This window comes from Leucopleurus acutus (assembly GCF_964270905.1).
Source record: "Leucopleurus acutus genome assembly, chromosome: 14".
In the NCBI taxonomy this organism is placed as follows: Eukaryota; Metazoa; Chordata; class Mammalia; order Artiodactyla; family Delphinidae; genus Leucopleurus; species Leucopleurus acutus.
In genome coordinates, this window is record NC_139156.1 from 6,639,954 (window position 1) to 6,661,572 (window position 21,619).

The window sequence follows — 21,619 nt, forward strand, 5'->3', positions numbered from 1 at the left end:
GAAAGGCAACCTGGAGTAAAAGAAAGGCATTTCTCTTATGCCATTAAGCTCTCTATAATGTACTTCACATTTTATTGAACCATATGTAATTGCCAGTATTTGACCATTTTAAAATTGACCATGCTTAATAAAAATTGACATGAAGTATAGTTCTAGCTGTGTTATTTAGGATTTACAATGGTATTGTCCTTTTCCATTTTATAATTGGTTTTTGTTCATGTTTATTTTTCCTGCAGAAATAAACATTATGGTATCTACACACACACACACACACACACACACACACACACACACACACACACACAGTTAATGAAACCATGAACTCTATTCTGAGCCGTCCTATCATTTCTTAGGGTAACCTTTTTCCCAAAAGAAGGTAACCTACATTCTTTTATTTTCCTTTTCACTATTCTTAACCAAATGTTAGACGGACATACCTGGCCAGGAAAACCCATAAATCTAAAGGGTCTGTTCTCTGACTATGGCAGAGGGCATCCAAACCCTCAGAGACTACTTCTATTTTTTATACTTTTTCATTATATTAAACCCCAAAGCCAGCAAAAGGTCAAGAGGCTAAAGCAGTGAATATTAAAATGCAGTACAAACGCAAATAAATTCTTGATCCAAAAAGAAAAAACACAACCCAACAGACAAAACTAGTGTTTCTGGCAGGACAGTGCTGACACAGCCGTCGTAAGTACCTACACAATCTCAAAAGGAAAACAAAAATTGTTTTAAATTAAATGCATCTTAATTTTCTTAGATTTCTTTCCAATTCTTTAGGATTCTAAGAATTAAATTACCAAGCTCAGTTTATTCTATTCTTTTTTTTTTTGGTGGGAGGGAAGGGAAGAAACAGTCAAAATAAAAACATATGATTATTTCCTTTCTTTTAAAGGCTAATTTTGATTTCCCTTTACTCCAAAAAGGAATGTTCATTAATTCCTGGTGAAATAACTGGGCTTGCAGCACAGGATGTTCTCCTCTCCACAAAAAAATTATAGATGTTCACATGTGTATCAGTGAAACATGAGAGAAACAGTCATTGACTTACTAGTCAGTATGTCTCTATGTTGTGCAACCTGTCAACATACTAACCGTATTAACACATGCAGCACATTTAAGTCTTTTATTTAATAAACCTTAAGAAACTAACAGAGACTAGCTAAATAGGACTTTATGCATCACGTGTAAAAAGTTTAGGTTAAAACTTTTTAACTAGAATAGTAATAACTTGAATAAACAGAACGTTAGAGGACCCTCCACTAAAATAAAAATGACTTAGGTCATATACATATGACTGTTAACGAGTATAAAGGATACTATAAGACTGAACTGTTACGTGTTAGCCAATTGCTTAAACCATGGATTTGTGAAAACCAATGAATCACTGTGTTTCTCACATCTCATATATATTTATACTGCCACTTTGTGGAAACCAGTAAAAAATTTCTCAAAATTTACCCACTGCTGTTAAAAAGGAAAAACCATGAGTTTTCCCAACTGTGCGTCACTACACGCACAGCTCCTTTGCCTTTTGGTTCTTCAGAAGATGGGTGTGTCGGCTACCCTTGCTGTGCACCAGTAACAGGACACGGAGTAGCCGCCCAGGGTTAACAATGGGGCTGAGACGGCAGCGCACCTAATACCCAGGGCTCCTCTCAAAACGAACGCTCTTCTTAGGCCAGAGAGAACTACTCAAAAACAATTAGGAGAGGGAGTTTCTGCTTAGGATGTAGAGAGCTGGAAAAAGTATCATTCCCACCCTTTCGAAAAAAACAGCAATAAACGCAGGACAGCCTACAAGATCGCGACTTTGCTTGACCCCATCAGAGAGCTGGGGTTGCAGGGCCACCAACCAGTCTGAAAACTAAGGACAGAGAGGCTAACACGGGGCGAGACAGGAAAGTTCTTTCTCACCTGGGGCCGACACAGCTGGACGCGGCAAGAAGAATTCAGCTAAAATCCTTAATGAGCTGGTAGAGGTCGAGAGAGGGCTGGTGAGGGAGGGGCTTGCAAGAGCCCCAGCAGGAGCTGACGTGAGAGCCTGATGAGAGTCCCAGGCCACGCTCCCCTGGTGCAGGCCTGGGTGAGGGGAACAGCTGCTGCAGCAGCCGTGGGAGGGGGCGGAGCAGGCAACCCAAACCCACCGGACCCTTCTCCGCAGGAACCAGAAGCCTGAATATGTGGGGCGGGGCTGGGGAGGGAGCAGCGCTGGTGGTGAAGGTCAGTGCAGACAGGGGAAGGGAAGGGAAGAAACACTAGCCCTGGGGGAGGGGCGGGAGCAGGGGGAAGGCCACACCCCTGACACTCAGGGACACAGGGTCTGCCCCAGACTGAGGCTTACCGGAAACAAGTGCGAAGCCAGGCCAACTCCCCTCCCCTCCCTAACAGCTACAAAGCACGGAGGGACCAGCGAGTGGAATACTGCTGGGAGCTGTTAAGGGCATGAAGACAGGCCCTCTCTGAGATGCTACAGGAAGAAAAAGGCCAAACGTGAAGATGGAGAAGGCGGTACGAGAGGCCTCCACAGAGCTGCTCCACACCGACCCAGGCACTGCCAGAGGGGCACGGGAGGTAACCAAGGCAACAAGAAAATCTCAACCACAGCTCAACACCAGACCTGAAAAATGAACTCAAACTCCCCACACTGAAGGCCTAGCATGAGACAGGTGTACAAACTTGCCAGGCTTAATAATCATTTCCCTTAGTCTACTATCCTACAGGAGATGCCCAGTTTCCCACAAACAATTACAAGATGTAGAAAGGCAAGGAAACCACACACTGCCAGGAGTCAAAGAAGCAACAGAACCAGACTCAGACACGACACAGATGTTGGAACCATCTGATAGGGGATTTAAAATGACAATGATTAAAAGGCTCAAATGGAAAATGTGGAGGACATGCAGCATCAGATTGGTAACTTCAGCAGAGAGAGGGAAACTATAAGAAAGAACCAAGGGAAATACTAGAAATGAGGAACACAGTGACAGAGACAAAGAATGCCTTCAACAAGTCCAACCGTATAGGACACAAAACTGAGTCAACAAACAGTGAACTTGCAGACAGGTCAAGAGAAATCGCCTAAGCTGAAACACAAAAAGAAAAAACCTGTAAAGAACAGAACACCTAAAAGCTGTGGAACACTATCAAACAGTTTAATATAGGTATAAGTGGAACCAAAGAAAAAGAGAAATTGGAGAAGATATAAAAACACTGAGGAGGGGAAAAAAAATCATACCACCTAGGCATATAATGCCCACACTGCTGGGGGAAGAGAAGGAAGAAATCTTGAGGGCAGCTAGAGCGAAAAAGGTACATGACATACAGAAGAACAAAGATCAGAACAGCAGACTTTGTCAGAAAATGGGCAAACCAGAGGCAATGCAGCAACATCTCTAAAGTGTGGAAAGAACTCTACACCCAGCCAAAAGATCTTCTAAAACCTGAAGAAGTAATAAAGACTTTCACAAGAAAGGAGGAATTCCTTGCTAGCACACCTACACTATAAAAAATGATAAAGGAAGTTTTTCATGTACAAAGAATATGATACCACACAAAAAAATGGTCTATCTACACAGAAGTTAAGAGCACTAGAAATGGAATAAATAAAGGCAAAAAAATTCCTTGTTCTCTTTATATAAACAAAAGGCATACTATCTAAGCAAAAACAGTAGAGTGTATTGTTTGTTTATTACATGTAAAAGTAAAATGAATGATAACAGTACAAATGATGGAAGGGAAAAACTGGGAGCATATTGTTTTAAAGTCTTCACACATGTGAAGCAGTATAATATTATCTGAAGGTGGCCTCCGATTAAGAATGTAAATGCTGGGTCAACCACCAAAACTTTACAAAGTGGTATAAATAATAAATCAATAGTGAAATAAAAAGGAATCATAGAAAATGTTCACTTAACTCAAGGAAGAAAAAGACAAACAGAAAACAGCTAGCAAGATGATAGATTTAAATCTAACTACATCAATAATCACATTAAATGTGACTGGTCTAAAAATACCACCTATAGGGCTTCCCTGGTGGCACAGTGGTTGAGAGTCTGCCTGCCGATGCAGGGAACACGGGTTCGTGCCCCAGTCTGGGTAGATCCCACATGCCGCGGAGCGGCTGGGCCCGTGAGCCATGGCCGCTGGGTCTGCGCGTCCGGAGCCTGTGCCCCGCAACGGGAGAGGCCACAACAGTGAGAGGCCCATGTACCACAAAAAAAAAAAAATAAAAAAATACCACCTATAAGTTTGGATTGAAAAAGCAAGACTCAACTATATGCGATCTATAAGAAACTCACATTTAAGTTAAAAGACATAGATAAGTCAAAAGCAAAAGATGGAAAAAGACATTAACCAAAAACACCTGAGCAGCTATATTAATATCAAAGATGGACATCACATGTTATATAAGGGGCTCAGTTCTCCAAGATATAACAGTCCTAAATGTGTATGTGACTAATAGAGCCTCAAAATATGTGAAACAAAACTGAAAGAATCGAAAGGAGAGACAGATGAATCCACACAATTGTCACTGGAAACTTCAACATGCTTCTCTCAGTAACTGACCGAACAAGTGGACAGAAAGTGTGAATACAGAAGACCTGAGCAACACGCTGAACCAACTAAACCTAACCGACATTTACACAACACTCCACCAAACAGTAAGCTACTCATAATTTTCAAGTGCACATGGAACACCTGCCAAAGCAAACCATATTCTTGGCCATAAAACAAATCTAAACAACTGTGAAAGAAGAGAAATCATATGCAGCTATGATCTCAGCCCACAGTGCAATTAAAATAAAGCAATCAATAATGGAAAGATATCTGGAAAGTCCCAATATTCAGACATTAAGCAGCATGCCTCTAAATAATACATGGACCAAAGAGGACATCTCAGGGGATATAAAAAAATTACTGTGAACTGAATGAAAAGGAAAATATATCAAAATTTGTGAGACACAGCAAAAGCAGTGCTTAGAAGAAAATTTATAGTGGCAAATACTTATATTTAAAAAGAAAAAGGGTCTCAAATCAGTAATTTAGGCTTTCACTTTAAGAAACCAGAAAAAGGGACTTCCCTGGTGGCACAGTGGTTAAGAATCTGCCTGCCAATGCAGGGGACACAGGTTCAAGCCCTGGTCCAGGAAAATCCCACATGCCGTGGAGCAACTAAGCCTGTGCGCCACAACTACTGAGCCCATGCACCTAAAGCCTGTGCTCCAAGAGAAGCCACTGCATGAGAAGCCCATGCACCGCAAAGAAGAGTAGCCCCCGCTCGCCCCAACTAGAGAAAGCCTGCCCACAGCAACAAAGACCCAACACAGCAATAAATAAATAAATAAAGCAGATTAAACCCAAAATAAACAAAAGCAAGGAAATATAAGTGTAGAAATCGATGACACTGAAAATAAAAAAAAAATGGGGGAAGAGAAAGCAAACCAAAAGCTAGTTCTTTGAAAAGATCAATAAAATTGGTAAACTTCTAACCAGACCAAAAAAAAAGAGAAGATAAAACTAATATCAGGAATGAGAGAAGGGCTATCACTAAAAACTCCTTTAGATATTAAAAGGCTAATACGGGAATACTGTGAACCTATATATTGGACAACAGATGAAACTCAAGAAGAAAAAAAGACAACTTGAATAATATTATATCTATGAAATGAAATTGAACTAATTGTTAAAACCTTTCATAAAGCCAACTCTACGTTAAAATGGTTTCACCAATAAATTCCAATCTCTTTCAAAAAACAGGAGAGGGAACACTTGCCAATTGATTTTATGAGGCCAGCATTGCTCAAATACCAAAACCAGATAAAACCATCACAAGAGAAGTATAGACTAATACCCCTTAGGAACAGACACAAAAATTCTCAACACAATATTAGCAAATGGAATCCAACAATACATAAAAAAAACAATACACCACAACAAAGTACTAGTTTATCCCGGGGATTCAAAGCTGGTTTAACATTAAAAAAAAAAAAAAAAAAAATCAGGGCTTCCCTGGTGGCGCAGGGGTTGAGAGTTCGCCTGCCGATGCAGGGGACACGAATTCGTGCCCCGGTCCAGGAAGATCCCACATGCCGCGGAGCGGCTGGGCCCATGAGCCATGGCCGCTGAGACTGCGCGTTCGGAGCCTGTGCTCCGCAGCGGGAGAGGCCCCAACAGTGAGAGGCCCGCGTACCGCAAAAAAAAAAAAAAAAAAATCAATGTAATCCACTATATTAACAGATTAAAGATGGAAAATGATAGTCATTTCAATGTATATAGCACAAGCATCTGACAAAAATTTAACATTCATTCATGATAGAAACTCTCAGCAAACTAGGAATAGAAGGGAACATCCTCAACTTGATCTACAAACACCTGTAGCTGATGTCACACTTCATAGCAGGAGACAGAATGCTTTCTCCCTGAGATACTAAGGAACTGAAATCAGGAGAGGAATCAACTATAAAGAGGCAGCAAGAGGGAATTTTTGGATTGATGGAACTGCTCTGTGCCATGATTTTGTCAGCAGACATACATATCTATGCATCTGTCAAAGCTTGAAGAACTGTACACCACAAAGGATGAATTTTACTATATATAAATAAAACATAAAAAGAGACAAAAAATTATCTGTATCCCAATTTTATAAACTGGTAAAATACGCACAGGATAACTGATAAGAATGAATATATTAGGATAAATGATTCTCCTTTTTCTATTTTTCAAATTTTGTAATATGGCTGGATTATACTTATACTAAAAAAAATGAAAGGCATATTGTTTATATTATTTTCCTGATCTAGTATTTACTACCAGAATTTCAAATTAAATTAATAATCCCAACATAATAACTCTGGAAAACAACATAATTGTATAAGATGTTATAGGTGTATTTGCTGAGATGCTCACTCTTCTCTTCACTAGTTTCTTGGGTAGAGAGACTTTGATGTTCTGTCACCTACTTTTAATGATGCGCTTGGCCCTGAGTATCTAAACTATAGTTCTGACTTCCCATTAAACACAATGCTCAGAAGAGTTACAAGAAACAGTCAAGGTCTTCATTCCAGGTCATTCATCTCTCTCAGGGAAAATATTACAACCTATAGGGTATTTATTCTTAGGCAGTAAGATTTCTTTGTTTCTATAATCTCAACACGTAGTAGGCCACATGGAGATGATTCTCACTCAATTTAACAAATCACGAAAGAGCACCACTTAAAACACACAACAAAGAATGGGGCCCATCCTTTTACAGTATCAGTAATAAAAAGTATATACGTAAGGTGCTTGGAAAGAAATTTCCAAAAAATTTACCTTGTTTTCTTTTTAGTTGATGACAGCAGTTTGATGGACTGAAGAAGAAGGAATGACAAGCGAGATTCAAATATACCCAGGAGTTTTATCACTTCTTCTCGATTGAGACTAGGAGAAGAATCAGCAGCTGGAGGGGTCTCTTCACTCTTAGGCTAGAAACAACAAAACGTTATTTCACCTAAGCTACCTCACAGTTTCATACTAAAGTGATGGAACCGCCATTTCAATAATCCAGTAAACTTTTAAACCAAAAGCAAAAAAGAGCAAACCTGAGATGATTTTTCCCTCGGGGACAGCCTGCTGGCAGCCTCATCACGGCCTCCTCCTCCCTCCCCTGAGAACATTTTGATAGACTAAACCACATTAAAAAAATGTCTCAGACCTAAAAGGCACTTACGTAGTAGAAACTAATCCTGAACAAAAACCTCCTGACTTTCCAACGTCAGACGCTCAAGGAGCAAGATGGAAATGGGTACTGTATGGTTTGAGAACCAGAGTTTGGAAGTAGGCTGGAGGCCACTGGGACTCAGGGAAGCTTTCAGCAGAAGGCAGCATGAATGTGGGAACACCTGGCAAACTGGAAAGGCCTTCCCAAGGAGCCTGCTTAAGCCCAATCACCGTTCAACTGCAGACAGTTTAGTGGAAATTATAAAAGAAGGCACAGACCTTTCTCTTAAAAAAACAAACAGGGCTTCCCTGGTGGCGCAGTGGTTGAGAGTCCGCCTGCCGATGCAGGGGACACAGGTTCGTGCCCCGGTCCAGGAAGATCCCACATGCCGCGGAGCGGCTAGGCCCGTGAGCTGTGGCCACTGGGCCTGCGCATCCGGAGCCTGTGCTCCGCAACGGGAAAGGCCACAACAGTGAGAGGCCCGTGTACCGCAAAAAAAAAAAAAAAAAAAAGCAAAACTTAATAGACTTTATACTCCCAGGGCCTTTTTATTAACCAAGGTCTATGTGGTTATTTAAAGAAATAATTTTTTTTTAATAAATTTATTTATTTTATTTTTGGCTATGCTGGGTCTTCGTTGCTGCGTGCGGGCTTTCTCTAGTTGCGGCGAGCGGGGGCTAATCTTCGTTGCGGTGTGCGGGCTTCTCATTGTGGTGGCTTCTCTTATTGTGGAACACTGGCTCTAGGCGCACAGGCCTCAGCAGTTGTGGCACGTGGACTCAGCAGTTGTGGCTTGCGGGCTCTAGAGCTCAGGCTCAGTAGTTGTGGCACACAGGCTTAGTTGCTCCGCGACATGTGGGATCTTCCCGGGCCAGGGCTCGAACACGTGTCCCTTGCATTTGGCAGGCAGATTCTTAACCACTGTGCCACCAGGGAAGCCCACAAGAAATAATTTTAAAATATAAAAGATGAACTTGTAAATTTGAGTTTAATAATTCCACCAAGAAAATGTAATAATCACTGTTAACAGGTTTTTATGCAGAGCATATGTATTTATGTATCTGTACACACACAATGCATATAGACACATATATACACATACACGCATCCCATATGCCCACTATACACATCATGTAGCATTTAGTTTAAGACACATAAAAAACAATGATAAATCTTTTTTCCATTTACCTGGTCAAATTCCTCTACAAGCTCCTTTCTGATGAGCTGGAATGCATGCTTAGTTCTCACCATTATATCAAGAGCCCCAGAAAGTGTTTTTAATTTTCCAATATTGCTATTCTGACCTAGAGTGTCAAACACAAAATGATCATTCCTTTAAATATAAATCTAGAAACCCATCCAATGTCAATGTATTAATGAAAATTCCGATTTTCAAATGCTGTAAAGGTAGCTCATGAGAATCCCAAGAAATCTTCTAAATCCGACTTTTGTCTAGTAATTATCCCTAAAGAAAAATAGTAAGACTTGACAAGGCAATAAACAATCATTGTTTCCCTGCCTCACTATCTGGTTTTACAGTCACAGTATTAAACATTTTTTAAAAAGGAAATTAAGCATACTTACCATCTTAGCAGATTTGTTCCCAGTATCTACTTTTTTTTTTTTTTTTAATAAAAACGATGCCTGCTCATTCTAAGGAATTCAAACATGGCAGAAAATTCAAAGATGCAAATTGGAAAAGAAGATCACCCCAGACTGCCCCCAGAAAGAGCTACTATTAATCCTGGGTGACCACCCAAGACATTCAGCTAGGCACTATATACTGGCAAAAAGTTTAAAAAGATGCTTTTAGTAAAAAGTATTTCTAAAAACTGTTCTGAATAGGTAATACACTGTCAAAATGTATAAGGTACAAATGGGCATACACTGAAAGCCACGGAAGTGACAGTGCCGTCAGTTTCTCGTCCATCCTTCCAGAGATACTATATAAAGAGTCATGCATATGTTAAATATTAAATTTATTTTAATTTTATAGAAGAAAACAACTGAAAAGAAACCAATGGAATTGCTGTACTTCAAATAAATGTCTCTTGTTTCTTTACCACACAAGAGATATTTCTCAAAAGATCCCTGTGCAGAAGGGGAGCAGGTGAACAAGACCAAGGAGGGAATTTAGAAAAAATCGCTCAGTGGTGGAGGGCCAGCTTACTCCGCCGTGGGAAATGATAAATGAAGCGCCTCGCTTTCGCCCTCCCTGCCCTCCCACTTCATCGCCACCTTGCTCAGGATCTGCAGTTAAAGTCTGTTCTAGAACCACAATCCAAAGCTGCCAGTCTTGGTTCTTCGTTCAAGGGGACTCAGTGAGGCCCACCACTTCTCCATCACCGCTTCTCCACTCCCATCTTGTTCATGATGCTTAAAATCTTTAATTGTCTAAACTAACTTGTCATAATTTTTTTTCAAGTAAGAAATCCTGGGCTATATTTCAGTATATCTACTCATTAAACATAAGCTAATGCATTTCTCTAAGTTTTAAAAAGCATTTCAAAAGATGTCCCTACCCAAAGACATTAACTACGGGCAAATTCAAAAGAAAACAACATTGCTTACATCCAAGAGAGATCCATAGGCTGCCTCACTCTAAGGCAACCCAACACTAAGCCAATGCATACAAACCTGCGAAATAAAGAAGTGAGACTTACTGGTCATCTGAAATTCTGCAAATGCTACTCTTTCTAACTGTACTCTAAGTAGTTCACATGGAGCATCTTTCAGAAGCTGAAAAAGCTTTACAGCTTTGCTGTAATGAAGATCTGCTAGCACCCGGTGCTGCTTCCTAAGATATTCATCACCAACCTAGAACCAAAAATAAAATAAATCCTAAGGCTTTGATTTCACAATAACTACTTAACCAAGTCTCTGGACCACTAAATACTTTTTAGTGTTTTGTTACAAGTCTTAGAGTTTTAGCTCTTACACTTAGGGTCTTTAATCCATTTTGTTTATTTTTATATGTTATGTGAGGGAGGAGTCCAACCCTATCCTTCTGCACGCAGATGTCCAGTTGTCCCAGCATGATTTGCTGAACAGACAATTCTTCCCCCAGTGAATTGTCTTCGAATTCTCTCAAGCTTGCTTTTGCCGTGAGGATGTTAGGCCATCTGGACAAATGTGAATTTAGGTTGGGGGCCCTCTGTGGCAAGGGGAAAAGAGTCTAGGGCCAGCTCAGGGTGGAAAAAACCCTCTCCAGATTCAGCTGGACCTCAAAGGACAGTATTTCCAGGATAAAGGCATCCCAGAAGTAAACCCACACCCAAGGAACTGCAAGATAATTTGTCTTGGTGCTGAGCTAAGAAAGGGACAACAACAAAACAATAAAAAAATATCCCTGAGAAACTATAAGCACAAGACTCCTAGCAGAAGCAAGGCAGCCTCTCTGAAGGAGGGCACCTTCAGCTCAGGCCTCAAATTATCCTTAGAAATACATGCATTTGAGCTCCAGGATTCAGGTACAAGACTGTTCATCATATTATTGCTAATAGCATCAAACTAGAACAACCCCAAAGTTCACTAATCATAGAATGGATAAATAAACCGTGATATATTCATTTAATGAATACTATTGAGCTGAGAAAATGAACAGCTACGTGTATCAACCTGGAAGAATCTCCAAAACATGATGTTAACTAAAAAGCAGTAAGCCACAGAAGAATATGTACAGTATGACTTGTTCTATAAAGTTCACAGCCAGGTAAAATGTAAACATGCTGTTTAAGTGGTAAAACACAGAAAAGGTACAGACATAATAGAAAATCTGGGACAGTAGTTAATCTAGGTGGTAAAAGACAGAAAAGGTACAGACATAATAGTAAATGAGGGACAGTAGTTAATGTGGGTGGGTACTGAGAGAGACTCAACAGGGAGGGGTACACAGGGGATCCCTGAAGGGGTCTTCCATTTCTTAACCTCAAGGTGAGGTACACAGGGGTTTCCTTTGTTTTTCTTTAAACTGTATAAATGCTTCACATACATTTTCTATGTGCTTTTATATGCATGCTCTATTTCAAAATAAAAATTTTTTTAAATGAGCAATGCATACTTTAAAATTGACATAGAACTGTTACTATAAAGCCTAACTACATTTTTAAAAAATCTAAATAATACACCCAGGCAAACACATAATTTTGCAAACTAAGACCCAATTATAATAAAAAAATACATAGCATAGGAGAGAGGGGAAAAATACCAACAGTCCAAGTTTTTCTCAAATGGCTAAAAGAATAGATGGCATTTTAAATGTCTACAGAAATGCAAGAAAAGCACCAGAACACCTTTAAATGGACTTGGCACTTAACTTGAATCGAAATGGCAATACCTGATTCCTCAGACAACTGTGGTACATGGACGCCAGCCTGTGATGGATGGTTGCAGCTCGGTACTGACAAAGAGGCTGTCGAGCAGACACCAAGTCCACGTCACAGTATTTCAGGGACTTCATCATAGCCTCACTGACTTCTTTTTCAATCTGTGTATTTTTTTTAAGGGGGAGGAAAAAAATGACAATCCCATAATCTTATGTAAGAATTTTAAAAACATTTAAATACTGCTTGTCAAGAAAAAGACTATAACAGATGCTCAATATGTGTCAAACAAAGGAATAAGTAAGGTTAAGACTTCTTTATAATCCAGCAAATATTACCTGCTCTTGAGCTTTTCTAGATAACGGAGCATAATCTTGCTGTAGAGTTGCCATAGTAAAATAAGTAGTGGACAATTCCCAATTCACTGAGTCCCAAACAGCTGAGTGTGTGTCTCGTGTTCCCAAGGATCTTAGAGCTTTCAAGTAGTAATCAACAGCCTGCAAGGGAGGAAAGAGGACCATTGTGACTCAGTTTAAATATACACCATAAAGTAAAACATGTCTCACAATCACCCCAACATTAATTTGAGAGAATTTATAAAAGACCAATATCATGAGGAAAGGAAAAAAGTAAATCAGTGACACAGTTTCAATGAAGAAAGTGATTTAAAGTGACTACATGTTGCCCACATTTCCTCTCGAGTCTATCATCAGCCCATCTGAGTGTCTTATGACTCATGTGAAGCATAAGGATGCATTTTTTTCATTTGTTTTCCTTTCTTTCTAAATGAGAATTACAGCTTATATAACTAGCAAACTAGAAAAACTAATCTGACAAGTCTATGGATAAAAAATTTGCTGGGTTTGATTGTATAAAGAAGCAACTCTTCCCACCTCTGTCACCACCATGCTGAAATACATGGTCATTGTATGTAATCAAATAAAATCACACTGAATTCCATCACCCAGCAATAATTTCTACATTTCTGGTGTGTACTTATCCACTTTTTCTGTGTATATGTAGGCGTAAAGAAAAACAAGGTCACTTTTTTTTTTTAAGTTCTCTATGCAATGAACATTGCTCACTAATGTAATTTAAACAGCTTCAAAGTTCTCGACTAAATGAGTGTTCTTGTACCTCCCCCAACGCTGGATATTACCATTTGCCAAAAAATGTTCACAATTTGATTAAAAAAACTTGATTTTTAAATTTCATAAAAGTTTAAATTTTGAAATTTTTCTTACATATTAACCATTTACTTTTTTTTTTTTACACGTATGACTTTTTTGTTCAAGGTTATTTGTTCTATTGGGGCAGTTTATTTTCAATGATTCTTAATTGTTCTTTATATATTAAGGATTTATTAACCTCTGATCTGTCATGTATGCTCTAAGTATTTTCCCTGGATTATGGACTGCTTTTCAATTTTGCTTTCTGTTGTGCATTTAAAAAACAATTTTTATGCATTTGAATTTATCCATCTTTTATGTCGCAATTTTTGCTCTTTGTGTTACGCTGCAAAAGCGTCCCATCCTATCAGGGAACTGTCTACCTGTATTTTCCTCTGGGACTTCCAGAGTTTCACTTCTCTGTGTCGATCTTTAATCCATCTGACATGCTCTCACTACACCGATGTAATTTACTGAACAATTATCTTTCCCTACCTGTCATCTTCACTACTAAATTCTCAGTATTCTTCCAGTTTCTAAGTGTTTTAATGATCTGTCTAGTCCTGTGCCATCACCACAGCTGTTAATTATTTTAGTTTTATAACCTTTTAGTGGAGCTGTGGCAAAGTGTAAAGGACAATCAGGTGTGAATAGATGAGGTCCAACATGTAAGCAAGTTACCTTATTGTAATACAAGCCTTCTTCTGGAGAAAATTCACGTTTAAATTCATCACCTGCACCACAGTGAGCCTGTGCACAAATTCGCATGAGTCGTCCCGTGTTACATAATAAAAGGGCAGCATTTGTGACATCGTCAATTGACTCAAAGTTGTGAATTCCCTTTTCAAAACAAGAAAAGCTTTTTTTCCACAACTGCTGCTCTGCAGTAGACACAGTTTTGCTCACTTCACAAAAAAAAGAAAGAAAACAATTGTGTAAGCAGATATCGGCGTAAACCCACCAGTGTCTCTCGATGAGATGATGAGAGGGTGGCAGTGACAGGATGTCTAGTGGACCACCAGCCACCTGGACCCACTGCAGCGCACTATTCTCATCACACCTGTGTCCCCCCCCCGCCCCCCGCCCCAAATTCATGTTGAGGCCCTAACCACAAATGTTGACTAAGGTCTCATTTATGAGGTCATAAGGTGGGACCCTGATCCAAAATGACTGGTGTTCTCGTAAGAGAGAGAGAGACGTCAGGAACACACACACAGAAAAGACCAGGTGAGGACACAGCAAGAAAGTGGCCACCTGCAAGCCAAGAAGAGAAGTCTCAGAGAAATCCAACCTTGGACTTCCAGCTCCACATTGTGAAAATAAATTTCTGTTGTTGAAACCACCTAGTCTACGGCAGCCGGGCAGACTGACACAACACTCGGAGTCCTCTTCTCTATTAACCAGATGATATTAAAGCAGGCATATAAAAACATCGAGCAAAGCACTATTGTATAAAGATTCAAAAGACATGGTCCCATGAATTTCAAGAGGCACAGTCTGTGTCTTTAATTCTCCTAGGTTTCTGACAAGCACTTTTCATACACCTTCACCAACTTCCTCCTCCAGAGGCACCTTAAAAGCATAGGTTCTTATATCTTAATTTTAAAAACGTATTATATATGTATAAATAACAACAACAAAAAAGCACAGGTTCTCCCACCGGCAATGACCTCTGTACCCCTGTGTCAAGTACAGCTCACAGATCAACAGGCACACAATAACTTATTCAGCCTACCTGCTGTCCTCAGTTTTATCTTGGCCCTTTTGGTTTCCCATGCTGTGTGTACAGCCTCTACAGTTTCACCCATTCTCATGGCTTCAACTATCACCCCTATGTGAATGGTTCCCAACCTAAGCCTTGCTAACCCAAAGAGCTCTAAGCACACATTTCTAACTGACTACTAAATCATACCATTCACGTACACGTCCACTGGCTTCTCAAACTCAACATGGGCGCAGATGAATCCATCCCCCTCTGCCTGAATCACTGAAGACCAGTCGCTGCTCCTCTAAACACCCACTGGACACTATATCTTTGGCTCCTTTCTAATGCTGCCTACTCCGGTCGAGACATCCCACCTTTCCCACATCTGCCTGCTGCAATCATATCACGTTGCAATCTGCCCAAACTACACCTTCTTCCCACAAGCCTTCCAAGAAAGCCACAACTTCAAGGAACGTCTTCCTTTCCCCACTCCTCTACTGTACGGCATTTGTACTTATAGCATTTCTCAGAGATTTGTATTCATATCTGGCTTCCCAGCTCGGAGAACTATGTCTTAGCCAATTACATATCCAGTATAGAGCCTAGCACATGGCTGACTGTCCAACTCACTTCTGAAGTGATCAGATGGAGGACGGAGGACACTGAAATGATGACTCCCAAGGGGAAATAATGTCTTTTCCTACTTTTACTCCTTGAGAATTTAATAATAAAAGGTTCTTTAATAGTGCACCCCTTTATGACATAAAATCAAATGCCACAGTTCTTGGCTTGAACCATGTAAAATCAGCATGATTTTCTAAGACAACGGGCAATAAAGACAGGACCCCAGAGACGTACTCACCTACTCTCTCACTCTGTAATGCGGCAGCCTGATTCATGTAAAAGACACCGATTTCATTTCTAATGTTACCCATTCTCTTCAATACTTGTATATACTGTTCTGGATTTTGACTTTTTAAGTCACTAAACTGCAAGATTTCATTAGCAGCCTCATAACATTTACAACTAACTGAAAGTTGACTTTCTAAGTCCGTAGACAAATCAGTTGCCCATGCAAATCCTTAAAAGAAAAAAAAGGAAACATCACCATGAGTCATATGAACCCTTATTCCTTAGTATCTAAGTAATCTAATACTTTTAAGACAAAATAACATATAGTAAAATTATGCTTATACCGTAATATGCAATATACTATAAACATAGTAAGATTCAGTTAATACAACTAAAATTTTAAATTTCAAAAGAAAAGATCTCTGAATTTATTTTAAAAACTATATTTTCTTGGGACATTAATGTTGGATTAAAAGAAATATTTTCCTGCCTAAAAACAACTCCCAAGACCCAGATTTTACCAGGTCCACTGCTTATTGGTACAGACCTAAAGTTGTCCACTGATACAAGGTAAACCAGTTTTTCCTTTTTAATTACTAGGAACAGTTCTTGAAATAAGGTTCGGATTGCTACAGAGGCTAGTTATGTACATTAGAGTTTGCCAATGTAAGTTTATGTCACTGAAGAAGCTGACAGATAAGCTCTCAAAGACTTAAACGTGCCCTCTAGTGGAGACTGGAGTAAACTCAGGTGCAGGGCCCAAAAATTCAAGGGAGAAAAAGGGTAGTACTCCTGCTGATAACTTTCAAGGAGCACATCACTCTTACAAAGAAGTAAATTATATGAAATTAACATGATGGGAATGGCAAAAACAAACTTAAGGATTTTATCACCATGTTTATTAAAATAAAATGATTATTTGAGAAACTCAGAAGGGGAGAAGGGGAGAAAGAGGGCCAAAAAAACCCACAATAATATATTTCCTCCGCCAGTATACCTCTCTAGATGTTAACAGTCCAAAGTTTTTTGGGATGTGGATATAAAGTGATATAAACGATTTAAGAGCATAATAAAACAACTCCATACATTACAAAAGCACCTAATGTCTCACTTACTGCCCTAATTGCAAGGTGCTTATATATAACTGTACTGAGCTAAGAGGGAGGGATACTGCTCTGCAGACTAAATTCTCCTATCTTCCAAAAACAGACAGCTGTGAACTACATTTAAAAAATAATGATCACTGGGGCTTCCCTGGTGGCGCAGTGGTTGAGAGTCCGCCTGCCGACGCAGGGGACGCGGGTTCGTGCCCCGGTCTGGGAGGATCCCACATGCTGCGGAGCGGCTGGGCCCGTGAGCCGTGGCCACTGATCCTGCGCATCCGGAGCCTGTGCTCCGCAACGGGAGAGGCCACGACAGTGAGAGGCCCACGTACCGCAAAAAAAAATAAAATAAAAAAATAATGATCACTGTATCTTAGCCCTCAGGAACCATTCAAAAGGTGAACCATTCAAAAAGTAATTCATCCACTTTTACCAACTGTTACTCCTTTTCAAAAGAAAATCATGGCTTGGTTAGCTGACTAAAGGGTTTCCCAGAAAAACCTTACAAAGAGAGAAGTGTAAAAAGTCAATACGATTGTCTCCAGAGACTATTTTTTAATTAGTTCTAGTTGTATAATTACTAATTATAAAATACTTCAAAACCACTTTATACACAAATACACAGGATCATGTTCAATTTAACATTAAGAAATGAAACAAAACAGCAATACCGAAACACTAACATTTCTGGCATTTTTCTGAATCAAACGATGAGTCTCACTGGCATACCTTGACAACTGGACTCCCTGTGGAGGCTGTGTAATATTTCCTGGTCTTCTTTTGTTTGGTAATTAAACTCTTCAAGGTGTGCCGCTCTATTATTTGCATTCTGGGCCAGCATTAGTTGGATATCACCACAGAGTGTTAAATATTGAGAAAGAAATAGCAGCACTTCAGAAAGCATATTGGTGCAGAGGCAGCAATAAGTATCTATGTGGAAAGGGTAGGAAGGAGAAAAAACACAGCACACTAAAAATGAAGGAATACAGTAAAAATTAAGAAAATCTGTTACCAGCTGAAAGCTTTGTACCACTGTATCTAAGTTTATTTTATGTCACATATCACATATGACTTCATGTATTTCAAAATGAAGCGATGTTAAACCAAAGTGGAAAATACTAGGAAACATATACAAGATTAGAAAAAAAAATTTTAGTTAAATTTAAAACAGAAATAGGATTAAAATTTCACTGATTCAGATGCCTTCTCCGTTCTCTCCTCCCAATGCCTATTAAATATTTTCATTTATAGTAACTTACCATGGCTCTGCAAAGCTAATTTAATGTATCGTAATGCTCTTCCATATTTCTGAAGACTCATGGCAGCATCAGACAAAACATAATAGGCCTTTGATGACTTGAGAATCAGCTGGAGTTTCATTTTATGTTGCCAAGAACCAGGGATCATTCCAGACTGACTGGAATAATTACCCTTCTGAAGGGAGCCCACTACGACATGAGGGAAAAAAGGCAGCACATTTTATTTGAATATAAGTCTCACTGTAAAAAAAATTTTGCTTCTTGATAAAAACCCTCCAGGCCTAGGTACTATTAATAGCTACAACAAAACTGGTAAATACTGTATCTTACTACTTAAATGCAATGAAGTAGAATAGCAGTGTTTTGACATTCTCACTTGGGATTTCCAAAGGCCTGCTTCTCTGTAGCTGTCAACTCTGTCACTCTTTCAGGGTCACTAACATAACTAAGCTCATGACTGACATCTACGTCCTTTCTCTAGTCTATGCGTGGACCTGCCAAAAAGTTCACCTTCCAAAAGCACAGCTTTAATCACAGTGGAACTCCTGTTCTAAAACATTAAAATGGCTTCTCACCACTTATTCAATCATGTCTCAGCATCTCAGCCCACTTCCTAAGCTCCATTTGTTTAGCCTTACCTCCTTGTACTCCACGCCTACTCTCCACCAACCAAAATCAAGGTGCAGCTTGTTGCCTACATAGACCCTGTTTTCCCTGTATCCCATCTGGGTTTACTGCTTCCTCCACCAGGAATACTTTCTAAAGTCCAGCCCATTACTACCCTCTTCAGCCAACAAATGACCACTTCTGTGCCAAGCACCGTGCTAGGCACCAGAAACAGTGACATGAAGTTATATGGCCTCTGTCCTTGAAGACCCCACAGACCAAGGGTGGAGATGGGCCAATAACATAAACCACAACAAAATATATTAAGTGCAATGACAGAGAGAAGAGCAAAATGATGTGGGAACCCACCCCCCATCATCTCCCAGCTTCAAGATGTCTCATTTTATTTTATTTTCTTTAAAGATGTCTCATTTTTTGATCAGCTCCAACACTTGAGTCTTTCAAAGCAATGAAAAGTACTTAGTCTCTTATGGTTTTATTTGTGCATGTATTTCTTTTTCCTCTGCTACTGTTATGCATTTTCTATATGCGAGGCATTGTGAGAAAACCAAAAATGAAGAAGATGAAGTTTTGCTCACAAGTGTGTTCGTGTGTGTGTGTGTAAAACCATTAGACACAGCTGATGATGACTGAGGCAGGCCTCAGTTAAGTGCTCACAGGACAGAGTGGTGAGGGAACCAAGTAATTCTGGGGATAGAGGTTAGGACGGAGACCTTAAACAAGAGCAGGATTTTCAACAGCTGAGATGCGGAGGAAGGAGGAGACAGAAAACGCATTTCAGAGAAGAGAACACCATGAAGGAAGCACAGAGACAGGGGTCTCGAGTGCTGGTGTGGCCCTCCTCATTGTGGGTAGACTCAGGCTGGCACATAGGAAGCACTACATAAATGCTGGGGAAATGAATCCTGCCACGCACACTGCCCCCCGCCCCCTTATGTTCATGAAGGGAAGAAAAGACCTTTTAGAAAGCACTTGATACTATTTTAAACATACTGGCTTTCAAAACACTTTTTAAAATAACTGAAACTGATTTAAAAAAACAAAGGGAGGGGGATATGGTTGGAAAAAGAAATACAACTTAGATTAAAATAAATGAGAAATTCAGGACTTTGACTTCAAAGTCCACATGTTCCTCATGAAGTGATGTTCTTGAGGAACAAATCAGACCCTTTATAAGTGACTCCTGCAGCTTATCCAAGTGCCGTGAGGAGACAACGGCTACCACGCCTAAGGTGCTCATCATGTGCACTGTTCTAAGCACGTTACATACATTAACTCACTGAATCCGTGTAAGAGCCCTTTAAAGTAGGGACTATTATTGTCTCTACTCTGAGAGAAAACAAGGCTCAAAAAAGTCAAACAACCTGCCCTAGTGAAGCTGAGATCTGAAGCTGTGCGGTTTGGTTCCTAAGTCCTTGTGCTTAAACCCTTGACTGCATCTACTGAAGTGGGGCTTTCTCAGGAGAACCCCACCGTGCTGAAGGCATTAGTTCCTCACAGCAGGTAACAGGAGGAAGCAGGTTCCTTATGTTCTTCTTAGAACTATCTATAAAGGATCGAAATTATCCTGTTTTATTTTATATTTCAATTGAAAGGATATCTTCCCCTACTTTCCATTCACATGATATCCTTTTTCTGAATTCCTTTCAATGAATGCCTTAATTGACCTAAGTCTGCTGCTGAAAAGGCCTACTATATTATTCCGCTGAAAAGGCCTTATTTGCACTTCAATTCAACTTACTTTTGTCCAAAAACAAGGCCATCTGCTTCTCCAGACCCTCAGGACCCCCCCTTGTGGATTCATCTTCATATTTTAGTGGGATTGGGGTGTTGGGGTCAGCGGCAGGGAGGTCACTTTCTTTTTTGATGCTGCTGTCCACAGATTTTAAACCCTTTAAAAGAAGAGAAACATTTACTATACGTGTCACTGAACACCAACTGGAAACTAAATATAAGGCGATATCTGGACTACTAGATACATTTAGGAGAATTTAAATTTTGAAAACAGACTTTAAAAAACTACTACATTTGACCTGAAAATTAGGAGACATTAATTTTCAACTTATGCTTAAAGGGGGGGAAAATCACAGTAGAATATCATTCAGAATAACATGTAGGCACCAATAAACAAACAAACACTATTTGCATATCAAGTACAAGTTTTACTGAAACGGTGCAGTCTACACTGAAACTTACCTCCAGAACGTAGGTAAGCACAAGTCTACAGCGCTCTTCTGTGTCATGGCAAACTGGAAATGCACAACTGGGCTTCAGAAACAAACATTTAAAATTATTAATAGGCACTGATATGACAAATTCCATCTCCTGGGAATTACTAAAACTCTACAAGTCAATAATTTTGAAATTTTCTGTATATTCAGCTTAGTGAGGTATCTGACATTTTAAGGCTAATGCACTGTTTAATTGCAGAGTAAACTGATATAAGCATCAACAAAAATCTTGCTTAAAAAGATCTTCCAGCATACATGTTGCTTTAAGTACTTAAAATTCAAAAAAATAATTCTATTACAACAAAAAAAGCAAGAATGAGAGTAGTAATGTTTTAAATAAATGTATATCTAATCCGATGGGTGAGCCTGACTCCTAATCAGCACTAGTTCTTGGTAACACACAGTTAATAATACCAATTTAGCAATAAGTTAACAAGTATTGCCAATGGTCTCACTGTATAATTTATATACTTAATTAGGAGGAGAACCAGTTAACAGCCTCCATCTACTAAGTGATATCATGTGTAAGAGCTTCTGCGAGGCATTCCATTTGGTGAATTTTATGAGGCTGGAATTACCATTCTCGTTATACAGAGAAGTAAACACAGATGTTAAGTAATGTGTTCAAGCACTCAGTGAGCGAGTG

The 21,619-nt window shown here is 39.6% G+C and overlaps 1 protein-coding gene across 2 annotated transcripts in view; it reads right to left on the reverse strand.

The window, feature by feature from the left end:
* EDRF1 (erythroid differentiation regulatory factor 1) overlaps nt 1-21,619 on the reverse strand; it is a 39,875-nt gene that overhangs the window by 2,994 nt on the left and 15,262 nt on the right. For both annotated transcript variants that reach the window (XM_082854640.1, XM_082854639.1), the window contains exons 14-24: nt 20,939-21,010; nt 20,484-20,634; nt 18,116-18,304; nt 17,586-17,786; nt 15,764-15,982; nt 13,878-14,101; nt 12,366-12,524; nt 12,042-12,191; nt 10,369-10,522; nt 8,894-9,009; nt 7,318-7,469 (exon numbers count right to left, since the gene is read on the reverse strand). In XM_082854640.1, coding sequence (XP_082710766.1) covers nt 7,318-7,469; nt 8,894-9,009; nt 10,369-10,522; nt 12,042-12,191; nt 12,366-12,524; nt 13,878-14,101; nt 15,764-15,982; nt 17,586-17,786; nt 18,116-18,304; nt 20,484-20,634; nt 20,939-21,010 — 1,787 coding nt within the window. The remainder of the gene's footprint in view (nt 1-7,317; nt 7,470-8,893; nt 9,010-10,368; nt 10,523-12,041; nt 12,192-12,365; nt 12,525-13,877; nt 14,102-15,763; nt 15,983-17,585; nt 17,787-18,115; nt 18,305-20,483; nt 20,635-20,938; nt 21,011-21,619) is intronic.